Source organism: Pararge aegeria, chromosome 13 (assembly GCF_905163445.1).
Source record: "Pararge aegeria chromosome 13, ilParAegt1.1, whole genome shotgun sequence".
NCBI lineage: Eukaryota > Metazoa > Arthropoda > Insecta > Lepidoptera > Nymphalidae > Pararge > Pararge aegeria.
Genome location: NC_053192.1, coordinates 1,184,670 through 1,196,803, shown reverse-complemented (window position 1 = coordinate 1,196,803; position 12,134 = coordinate 1,184,670). Strand labels below are relative to the sequence as shown.

Here is a 12,134-nt window from a genome sequence, read left to right as displayed (position 1 = left end):
TCGAGCAATGATTCGTTTTATTTCAATAAAAAACTGTTCTTATACAAAATAACGTGGATTTCAATTCCCGAAGTATTAATGGTTACGGAATCAATATATACATGTACATTACATTATAATGATACAAAAAATAATGAAGTTATAAAACTAAAAAATATATTGGGAGCTTCAATACTTATGTATGTGCCACGTGAAAAAAGCGCTGGCGTTCGATATGGAGTGGGTAATTTATAAAGTTCCGAATGAAATGAAATGCAAAATTCTATTATTACTATCTATAATCATCGTATCATTGGAGGACTCTCTTTCCTAAGAGAGAAGAGCATTGGACCCACAATGCTTTTCCTATGCCAGCTTTAAATGTATAAAATCAAATGCTAGTGATAACAACCGTAACTGATGATTTAATGAGATCACGGTAAGCCGTTCTGGCTATTATCACTAACATGTGATAAATTATCGTGAAAGCCCACTAACGGGCTTTGGGACAGCGTAGTGGCTCCACTTTTACAAATTTACCCTATGTAATAAAATATAGATCAAGATACTAAAAATGGACATCAGTTTTGTTAAAAGTATATTACAGTAAAATATTACCAGCGTTATTTTTACGTGACATCGAAAAAATAGGCTCACAAAAAATAGTGACTAGAAATATTATGACAATGTGTTTTTCGTTACAAAAATATAAACGTTCAGCTAGACAGAGTTGTAATCAAGTTTGCGACATCAACCAGTAAACCGATTTTGAGAATCTGCTGAAAAGCGAACCTCACTTACGCCCGAAAATAATAATCAAATCCAAAATAATTAAATGGCAGATTCAATAAAAATACGGATATCACTACTAAATTCATTCCGCCATTTGAATACTTTGGATTTGATTGATAATATTAACAGCGGCCGTTCCTGGGATGACACTTACGGCGGGCATACACGATGCGTTTTTCTAGCGGTTTGGCAACATAGTAGTGCGATAGAAAAATCCAAGTATTACAAGAGATATATAGAGTAGAGCGTTCAGTTCATAGAGTTGGAATCGGCGCTGCGGCTAAGTTGCAGGGCCGAACAGCCCGTATTACCGCCAACGCCAATACACACACTCATTCTTTCAATTCTATCATTAAAATGTGGGAAAAGACTCACCCCCGACAGTATACGGGTTTGGAGGTCCAGGGTATTTTAATTATAAAAATCTATCAAATGCACACTTTGCGACGCCGATACGCGCCGTGTGCACCTGCCGTTAGTTGAAGAATGAATACAACATTGGCCAATGCACTCATGATATAAAAAGTAATAAAGAAAATCAGTCTAAATACAAGAATAAGCGACAATAAATCTAGATACATTATTACTGGGCACCAGAACTTCGGAAGCCATGATTATACAACCTTTATTAAAAACTTACTGCTATTACAATGTTATTTTATAACAAACCTTGTACTGTTACTATATAAAATTAAACGTCCCATTATCTTTAACTTATATCTGAATACTGAAAAATGTATTAAATGTTAAGGCCGTTTTATTGAGCGACAGTTTATTGAAGTTTTTTGTAAGGTTGAATTGTAATAAAAAGACATAATGGCCTTCGCATATCATATCGGCTCATCACTGACTCCACTCTAAATAAACTAAACGGAATGTTTGACTCGTACTAGTTTATATTAATATAGCATATCATTATCTTTTATAAAGTTATACAAAAGAAAATTTACGAAAGCACCTTAAGAATCTTTATTTTATTATATTACGCGATTAAATGCTAAAGTGAAAATCTGTGTTAAATTAATTAAAAAAAAAATCTTATACACCTACATCTTATCTTATCACTTTTCAATAAATGAGTAATTTTGATAGTTTTAGTAAAACGAAACTATTACCTATCACATCTAAGAGTCCGCTGTCCGTCCGTCAGTCTGTATGATCGACGGTCACCACGGATAATGGTACGGAACCCTACGTGTGCGAGTCCGACTCGCACTTGGCCTTGGTTTTTGTTGTTGCAGCATAATGCGACGACGGTCTGACGTGACTAGGGTATTGGACAACGATTTATCATCGAATTACAATCGAACAAAGATACTCAGTGTTACGGTAATTTTATAAAGTGGATAAATAATTAAACTTATGTTCATGACATTGAGTATGTGGGTATTTTAATATAAATACGGATGCATTTTCTATACAATTCAGTCCTACATGGACTCGAACGATGCATAGATACATCCTGGTGTCTTAGTCGTTTATCATTAGGGTACACTTTTAGTTATTGATTTTATCTGTTATTTCGGGTGATAAATTATTGTTAGTTATTATTGTAACAAGTTACATTCGATTGACCTGTCACCCGCTCCATGCTAAAACAGACATACATATATATGATTCCGATTCGTTGTCCCCATCTGTAGTCCACTATTTCTCGAGCCCAAAACAGCTGGGCCCACATCAATCTTTAAGATGCACTATCGGATCTATTCCATCATTACCCGCAGCCTATAGACGTCCCACTGCTGGGCACAGACCTCGTTTCTCATAGGATAAACTGTTTTAGAGCATGGACCCACCATACAGCTCTAACACGGGTTTGTGGCCTGTAACGACTATTATCACAAGCAAGTGATCATAATCGGGACCGACGGCTAACTACAAGATGGTACTGAAAATTCTTTAACAGAAAAAAAATAACCTTACAACTTTTTACCCCACCCGGGATTCGAAGACAGGACCTCGTGATCCGCAGTTAAACAATCTAACCACTAGACTAACGTGGTATTTACCAAACCTTAGGGAAAATATTATTTAAAATATATAAAGCACTCTGGCCAGAATAAAGACCAAGTTTGTCACACAATAAACTTTTGGGATGCCACAGGGATATTCTCAAATTATATATTTTAACGTAAGCTATAACTTATTTTGTTTAACGTATACGTATATAACGGTTTAAACTAGTATATACAAATTAAAAATCTAGAATAATAGCACAGGTAGTTATAAAAAATGTTTCTTGATTCTCTATCACATTAGTCTTGGCAGTATGTGAAATAATAATTGTCATCTGCAATAGTGTAATCATAATTTAAACTATAATATAATTGCAAAATACCAAGCTGACATTCACCGTATATGAAACAGTGTTAGCAAAATTTCAACAATTGTGGGGAATTTAAAGTGAAGGCTGGCAACATTCACCTATATGAAATAATGTTATACATTGTTTCATGTAGTTGTGTAGTATGTTTCTCATGTTACCATAATTGGACTGAGTCATTAGCCAGGGCGCCTGTCGCTTGACGCGCGTCGTAAATGCGACCGTATGGCTTTGTATGAATAGACGTCATAAGTCATAATTCACGTAGTGTTTAGTTAGTGTCACTTAAGATATTAGAGAAATGGTACTGACGGGTCAGGTATTTCGTGGGATGAATGGGGTGTGGAGCCGAGGGACTCCAGCGACCATCAGCTCGTATGCGTGACGATATAATAAAGGCCGCAGGGTGGAATTGGATGCCGCTCACCAGCATTACAAGAAGATGGCATGCTAATGAGGCCTTAGTCCAGCAGCGGACAGAAGACTAGTGATGTTGATACAAGAAAATTTCACACAAACACCGACTGTGTTGATGTTCACACAATTTTCTATTCTAGGCTATGGTTATAGGGTTTTATTTCCAATAGAGCCAGTATATTTTCCGAACTCTGTTACTTTTTCTATATCAATATGCAAGCGTGTTCTAGAAGGCGCTAGAATAAATCTCTGTGAGCTATCGTTCAGATTTGCTGCGGTACAAGGCACCGGTGTAAGGTCAGCGCCACGGGCGACGCCGCGGGCTTGGCATGTAGCGACGGACGGTCTTGTCGCCACTAAATGTCTCTGAAAATTTTCCAAATGACACTGTTAGACAAGAATAGTTTTTAAATTTTTTTCGGTTTGTTTTCCTGGTATGAAAAGTAGCCTATGTTACTCTCCGTTTTGAAGGACAAACAAACAGACTACCTACTCATATTATAAATACTTTCGCATTTATAATATTAGTTAGGTTTATATCGCTCTTAACTACAATGAGTATCACACATTGACATATCAAATATATAAATTCAAATTGCATGTAAAAAACTTCGGAACTGACAAAATAAATAAATATAATTACGTAATTAAAAGACAATAAATAATTATGTAATTAAAACTTTATTACTGATCTAGTTGGTCCCCGCGGTTTCGCCCGTGTGAGCTAAAGGTCGTAACGTAATGTTAAATTGGCCACCTCTTAAAGCTGCTATTGTGGCAGAGCTATGATATTTAGATAATATTATATATCCTTGGGATTTTTTTTATTATATATATATATATATATCCCCAATTCCGGAGTCATTTTTCATCAATAGTTTTCTCAGCGCACGCCAAATAATGAATTTTTTAGGCAAATTTTTGCCACTTCGGATTAGTTACATTATTGGAACTTTCTTAAGGATCTCTTATTTTTATGGACATAAGTTATAGCCTGTAATTTTCAATTGGTAAAGTAAGGGGCCATCCATAAAGTACGTCACACGTTAATGGGGAGGGAGGGTATCACCGAAGTGTGACATCGTGTGACAAGGGGCATGGGGGGGTCAATACTTTTGTGACGTCACATGTTAAAATTTAAAATACTAAAACGCAAACTTTGGATGTGAATTAAAAATTTTGATTTTATTAGATTATTATTTAATAAAAATAAGTAAAAAATGAAAATAGCTGTTTTCTCTCGATTATTTTTAAATACATACATAAATTTAAAAAATGTGTGACGTCACATCAGGAGGGGGGGGTTATAAAAATGTGACAACCTGTGACAAGGACGGGGGGAGGGGTTCAAAAGTCCTAAAATTCGTGTGACGTACTTTATGGATGGCCCCTAATTATAATAATCGGTCCAGTAGTTTTAGAACTTATTCGGTGTAAACAAACAAACGAACAAACAATATTTTCTCGTAGTAATCGTAGTATAGAAGTATAAAATAGTATAGATTGTACAAATCTATATTTTGTAAACTTACACTTTATCTAAACTGGAAAGAAGCTAGAAAAAATCGTCATAATGTTATTTTCCAATAAGTTTAACAGTACAAAAAAGCTAGGTTATTTCACTAACATATGAATAATAATAACATACAAAACACATGCTAATAATTCAAATGTCGAAGCATAATGCATTTCATGCAACATACATAATATACATATTATATAATACAGTGTTAAATTATATATGAAGAACTTTTTTTGAGCAATAGTTCAAAATTTAATAAATATCAAGCAGTGGATTAATAAAAGTAAGAATTAAGATGATGGCAAAAGGATGCGCTCAGAATACCTTCTGTTATCAGCTAAGGTAGAAGCTTACAGTTGAAACCTGGCAACATTATAGTATATGAATTATTGTGACCCATTATCCTAATAACTCTGGTAAGTCAACATTGAAAGTTTATTAATATATACTCATATATCAATAAGTGTAATAATAATTTAAAATTTAGTAGGAAATTGGAAGTCACAATGCAAGTTGGCAAATTGCAAGTAAATGAATTAAGTGATAAATCGCAAGCTGTCAACTATCACCGTATATAATTGCTACCGTCATTGCAGCTATAACGTGCGAATATATTTGCATGCTGACAACATTCACCGTTCATGAAAGAGTGTTATCAATATTCCAACTATGGTGGGAAGATGAAATTGCAGGCTGGCAATGTCCACATATATGAAATAGTGTTACCATTATTCCTACTATAGTGAGAAGTTAAAAATGTAAGCTAGCAAGATTTCGTGTCCGCAGTAGCATAACTCAAACTAGACTGGTAAAAAGAACAAGGAATGGTAAAATAAACAAAGAATGGTAAAATAGCAAGCTGGCAACATTCACCGTATATGAAAGTGTTAGCAAAATTCCAAAAATTGTGGGAAGTTTAAACTGAGGGCTGGCAACATTCACGTATATGAAATAATGTTACCATAATTAGACTGAGTCATTAGCGAGGGCGCGTGTCGCTTGACGCGCGTCGGAAACGCGCCCGTGTGGCTTTGCGACATGAGATCCCTGTTATAAACATAATACATATTACCATGATCCACCACCTCATATAGTTATTAAATACTATGTATACATTCGTTTAATAAATATTAATTTAGTATACTTATGGCCTGAGAATGATAAGCATTTAACTTACACCCTATTAGATTTATAAAGCTTATATCTTTGTACTGCAAACAAGTACCTAGTGTTAAGTATAATATGTATAAATATAATAAAATTAGCTACGTAACTACCACTCATTTACAACTCCACAAGCTACATAACATTTTTAGAAAAAATCGGGACGTTAAACTTTAGAGCTCTTATGCCCGTTTTCAATCATAACGGTTAAGGCAATGCCTAAGAAAGTAACGCCTAATCAAAGAAAATTTGTAGGCATACAATTACCTCTCGCCAATCGATTTTCACTAGGCAATTCATATAACCTTATTTGTCTATGGTTCTTGCCACAAGGTATGGTATTTTGTGTTTGTATTTTCATATTTTTTAAATTTTTCGGCTGGATGCAGGATGGATGTAAGTTTATTAAAACAAACTAATTTATATTTTTTTTATTCGTCGAGTGTAACGATCAGCCGTCAAATAACGATGAAAAATTGAGTGATATTATGTCAAGTAACTTAATAGAGTTGAGTATAAAATCTTGTAACAATGCAATTTTATTCCTGCCACTGCATACATTTAAATCATAGACTTGACTTATATTTCTGTGTATTGGTGCTAAAGCACTGAAAGAGCACCATTGTAACCGCGATCGCAATTTTTTAATTGCGCATTATATGCAAGTACACAAAAAAAATAATTAGGGAAAAAGTTTCGTGGAAGCAATCGTCTCCACGTACCTACGATTAATTTGTGAATTGTTCACTTTTGAAACAAGATTAATGAGTTGAGTTTTCGCTAAGTATTGAGTTTTTCCTGGCATCTTCTCTTGAAAACAAATTCAAAACCGGTGGAAAACTTACTACCAAATAGACAGGACTTTAAAAACGCGCCTATAGTTTAAATTAAGGGTGAATATGTTTTGTAAAACTTACGTGGGTCGATAAAGCCTGTTCGGTGTGATGGGTGCAGGCGAAAGCCGCGCTGCGAGCAAGCGTTTGCGGCTGCGGTCCGCGGCAATTAACGCACAACGCTCAGCCGCTGAGCTGGCCACAAACGTATCGTGTAGCGAATAACACGCTGCTGTTATCTGAAAATATTTTCTTATATAAAGTAGCTATTGAAAAAAATTAAACCGAAGAAGTCTTGCCCATAGTATTATTATTCCAGAAAAATTACGGTTCAGAATCGAATAAATATTTATGAAAAAGCAGCGAACAATCCAAAATTCTATTGCACTGCGGTAACTTTAGCAACTTAATTTATTTCAAGATAACATAACGACACAAAACAAGTTCACACACTAGTCAACACACTGCCTCCAATAATCCTCATAAAAATTTCATTCGCGATTTTAATATCGTTTTCAAGTGAGTATATCACCTGCTGTATCAGCCTCCGATGAAGGTCAACATCAGCTCCCCGGATGCCTTCGCGATCCTGATGCAACTGCAGAGCGCACATCAACGCGTCCTTGATGGTCTGAACCGTTGCCTGCACGCGTTCTGTATTCATTAGACGACGTACGAGGTATCCCTTCGCGTATGCCACGATTTTAGATGCTGCAGCTTGCTACAAGTTATGGGTAGTACATAAAATTGTGTGAAAGAAAAATCAATCGAAATCATTTCATGACAGAAATAGGTCTAAATATGCACGACAAATTTATAACAGGATATTAGAATGTGGAAGAACATACCAAGAGAGAAGAATCAGTGAAAGTGGAAAGTAAACAAGTTGTTCCAAGCAAAGCAACTGGAAGGAATGAAAATGTTTTTTTGTCGATAGAAGGATAACAGGATGGGGTAGAATAAAATCAGGAAGAAACATAAAGCCAATGAAAGGACTAAGAAATGCAAGTGTACAGCGATTTGTCTAATTGCAGAGGCCAGCTAGGGGGAAAGGCATATAGGATAATCTAGTTACCTCATGGGCTGTGGTTGGTCGAATAACACATTTCTTGGCATTTCTTACACACATGCTATTGATTGAATTCTGGATCGTTTCCTCCATGCTTCTGATGGCCCTATCCGTGGACTTAAACGATGCTGCAGCCACTGGCGCGCTCAAAGGACTCTCCATTATGGTATCACGCATGTTATTATGACAAGAATTATAAATAAAAGGTTGGCATTCTTCACTTTTATCCGAAGGAAACGTTACATTCAAGTCGGCCATGGTATCGTTCGTTCGATCGGTTAAAATTGGTTCGCATTCTCGATCGGAAGACGCGCTATTCTCATACGTAAGTTTTCTAGAAGTAAGCGTATTCCTACGGGCAGGAGAATGAGTTCGCGTTCTGCTACCGTCAGATGGATGATTTGGACTATTATTTTTTTCATGATCATAGTTGTTTTTGGTAGTATGCTTCTTATTGCTGCCAGTTATGTTCCTGGATTTTTTCAGTACATTATCGCAGTAGTTAAGATAGTTATTTGTCTCGGTTAAAGTCGAATGCACTGGGCTATCGCAGGGCTGTTGTGGCTTATGGTTAATTACCTGGCTTAAACTAACAGGTCCTCTATCAGAAATTCCATTATTTTTATCTGCCCAAGCTTCTTTCACTTCATTAGGTGATTTAGGGCAGATTGTTTTCAATTGGGTAAAAAGCATATTGTTCTGCTCCTCAAAAACGTGTTGTAATAACATTTGCTCTTTTTTCTGCTTTTCTACTAAATTTGCCATTTGAATAAGTTGCTGTTTCTGGATTTTATCATACAGTTCTCTAACACGTGTTGCTGGATCTTCTGATTCAGAGATTAGCTTTTGTTTTTTACATTCAGTTTCGTTTTTGTTACCGACTATTTGTGGAGGTGCTTTGACAGTATTTTGAGTATTATGCGAGTTCCGCATTGGGCTCGCCGCATTTTTTGTCTTCTGGATAGGATCAGATTTATTTACAGTTTTGACTGGGTTACGCCTCTGTCTATCTTGTGTTACAGATTTCGCTCTAGGCGGTGAAGATTGTATTTTTCGTACAGGATTTGAAGAAATTTGATTTTTGGCAGCGTAATTTAAACTTTTGGCATGGTTTGTTATATTTTTTTTCTTTAATTCTAGAGCCATTGATGACCACTTTTCTTTAGCAGATTCTAGGTCCCAACTTCTTCGTTTTTTATTAGCAGTACTTATATTTGAAAGAGATTCACTCATAGATATTGATGTAACTTCTATTCCTGTATTCATTGACTGCACTTCTAAATGTGCAAGGAGCATGGGGCTCGGCTTCAAAACTGTATATGACCTCTGTCTAACTAAAGGTGCAGCCTGAGTTTCTTTTAAGCTTTCCATGTGAATATCATTAAGGGAGCCAGTAAAGCTTTTAGAACTAATGGAAGAAGGGCCATCATGGTTGAAATGAGTTTTTGGATCAACAAAAGTATTTTTAGTGATGGTGAAACTAAAGTTAACCTTTTCATCTTTTATAGTGTCATCAAATCTATTATTATTCTCAGAACAGATCAACACTTTCGGATCTACTTTGGAACAATCACAATCACGCTCAGGCAGATCATTAGGGAGTGCATTGCTGCTGTTTGGACTATCAAGTAAATTTTTACCAGTTTCATTAATACTCAAACTAAGGTCTATCATTAACTTGGATGATAATTTTGATGATGAACTATCAGTATCTGTAGATAAATTTGATGTAATGTTATCAAAAGTGTTGCTTGTTGGTTGAACTCTGCTTATTTCACAATCATCAAGACATTTCTCTGTGGTCACTGTTTTTGTTTTATCAACATGAACATTGAAACCATCTTGAACATCATTTTGGGATATTTCGTAACTATGTTCCGATTCTGGGAGGTCGGGAGCATCAGTCTTATCTTCACTTGACTCAGTGTCACTCTCCGAAATTAATGGTTTGAGGGTTTGTATGCGTTTTTCAACTTCTTTGGCAAGAAGTCTATAGTACTGCATCTCTTTACGACATTCTTTTGACAACTGCAAAAATATTAATTAGTTTTGATGATTAATTTAAAGTATGAACACAACAATAAAAAATAATTCACCTGGGAACCATCTGGAAACAAAATATCTTGCAATTTAATATAAATTTTATACAGAATGTAATGTATTATTGCTTGTAACCGTTTTAGAATTGAGCTCATAATATTAATAATTATAGACTGGCCAGAGGCTATTTTATTTTTAAAATAAAATATGGAAACTTACTGAAAAATAAAAAATAAACCATTAAATGATTTAGTTTACCAAACTAATATTTATATAATACTATAAGTGTTGTATCATTGTACCCTCAAAAATTCTAAAGAATTAAGATAAAAAAGAAATTAATTTATTAAAATATTTCCTATCTACTTCTTAAGTATTAGACAGATTTTGATTCAATATTGGTTTATGGTTGGCAAGCATTTTACACTTAACTTAACTAAACTTCCACATAATAATGGAGCTAATGGTGAATTTCCAAATCCAGGTCTGTAATTTTATGCCTAAAAAAACTGACTTTTTTTTAAATAACTAAAAAACAAGAAATAAATTTCTACAACATTTTTAATTAAGTTTATTAATTAGTAAGTATTTTTCTTACTACAATATAAAAGGTAATGGTATACAGTATATCCATACTCAGTTATTTTAAATTGAAATGGGCGCAGTCTTAAAAAAAATGTAGGAAATATTTTTTCTTGCTTTTTATTTGCTTAAAAGTAAATAAATAATACTCATAGGTCAACCCGCAAGTAACTAGACTACACTGCCTACCTGGAATATACTAACATGTTCTCCAAGCATGTTAGTATATTGTTTGTATTTGTGATAAACACAAACAGAATATAGTGTACAGAGTGTATGAATGGGCAATTAGAATTGATGACTCAAGGTTTACATGTAAGTGCTATGAATTAACTTAGCGACAACAACTAAAATGTTTTAATTAGTTGCTTTTGATCATTTGATGCGCTTAGTTACTGTGTTACATCTGATTATTCAAACCTGTCATCACTAAGAATAAATAGCTGGGACTTTGAACATAAATGGGCATCATAATCTCAGTTGTTAGGCTTTAATAAGAACTTATAATAAAATACATATGTATATGTATGATGGGAGGGAGTGACATTAAACAAAAAACCCAAAGATTTTTATATATGTAAAGAACTCTTATCTCAAGTTCATATATCAAACCTTATATTTATACCCGGCAATACTAATCCTGCCAGACTTAGATGTAACCTAACCGCCCATTCTCTTGCTTGTTCTCATAGCTTAATTAATCTATGCAGTGTTAATCAATTCATTCATAATGAAAAATAGACTTACGACTGGCGGCAGAAGTGGTACCCCATTTATCTTCATGCAGGACAAGTACTGGTTTGATTGCCTCACCGATTTCACGTCCCACGGGTCGTTCATTGCGTCTATTACCTCACGATCCAGATACCAACAACATTCTACGAACGCTCAGCCAATAAAGCACACTTCCGACCACTAAGGAAATTAAACATTAAGCCAGGTATAATAAAGCTTTAATATCCGATAGGTTGATATTAAAGTGGCACAAGAAAAACATCAATACAATGTTGTCATGGAGAGGTTGTCAAGTATGAAGTACCTAATTAGCCGGGTGAGATAATGTGTAATTTGCATTAGAATTTGTACATGTTCCACTATTTCAAATACAGAAAATTATCGAAATCAATCTAAGATTTCGATACGCGGTAACTAACAATTGAAGTTACATATTTAACTTGAATTTTTAAAGGTTTTGTTGATTCATAAGTTACAACAAAATTTTTAACAGTTTAAAAAACGAAAAATATTCGAAACATTGAACGAAAAAACTGCGAAAGTTGACAATATTGTCATGTCACTGTCACTCAACAGTAAGAAATGTTTTTTTTTATTTGTCCAATCCCTGAGAATTAAATTTCGTTTTAGCCAATCAGTAAACTAAACGGAAATCATAGACAATATTTAATGCCT

General features: G+C 34.6%; 1 protein-coding gene across 6 annotated transcripts; it reads right to left on the bottom strand.

Annotated features, from left to right (window-relative positions):
* Positions 1-3: 3 nt before the first annotated feature.
* On the bottom strand, positions 4-11,968 carry LOC120628740. 6 transcript variants are annotated; one of them, XM_039897336.1, is made up of 7 exons: positions 11,764-11,968; positions 11,472-11,639; positions 8,109-10,130; positions 7,566-7,754; positions 7,118-7,272; positions 5,998-6,083; positions 4-3,880 (listed from the first exon to the last, which is right to left on the bottom strand). In XM_039897336.1, exons 2-7 carry the CDS (start codon positions 11,562-11,564, stop codon positions 3,813-3,815), a joined length of 2,613 nt encoding a protein of 870 aa, XP_039753270.1. In that variant the 5' UTR covers positions 11,565-11,639; positions 11,764-11,968; the 3' UTR covers positions 4-3,812. The 6 variants fall into 6 exon arrangements, with proteins under 6 accessions (XP_039753270.1, XP_039753271.1, XP_039753268.1 ...); XM_039897337.1 differs by having other exon boundaries at positions 11,879-11,891; XM_039897334.1 differs by lacking the exon at positions 11,764-11,968 and adding an exon at positions 10,199-10,360 and having other exon boundaries at positions 11,472-11,545.
* Positions 11,969-12,134: the final 166 nt, after the last annotated feature.

What these genes read in the sequence shown, in the direction of transcription:
- LOC120628740 (XM_039897334.1), bottom strand. Translation starts at nt 10,297, where the DNA reads ATGAGCTCAATTCTAAAACGGTTACAAGCAATAATACATTACATTCTG. An exon ending in ATCGGAGGCTGATACAGCAG is followed by an intron (nt 7,273 to 7,565) that starts GTGATATACTCA and finishes AAATATTTTCAG; the next exon opens with ATAACAGCAGCGTGTTATTC. An exon ending in AACAGGCTTTATCGACCCAC is followed by an intron (nt 6,084 to 7,117) that starts GTAAGTTTTACA and finishes TGTTTATAACAG; the next exon opens with GGATCTCATGTCGCAAAGCC.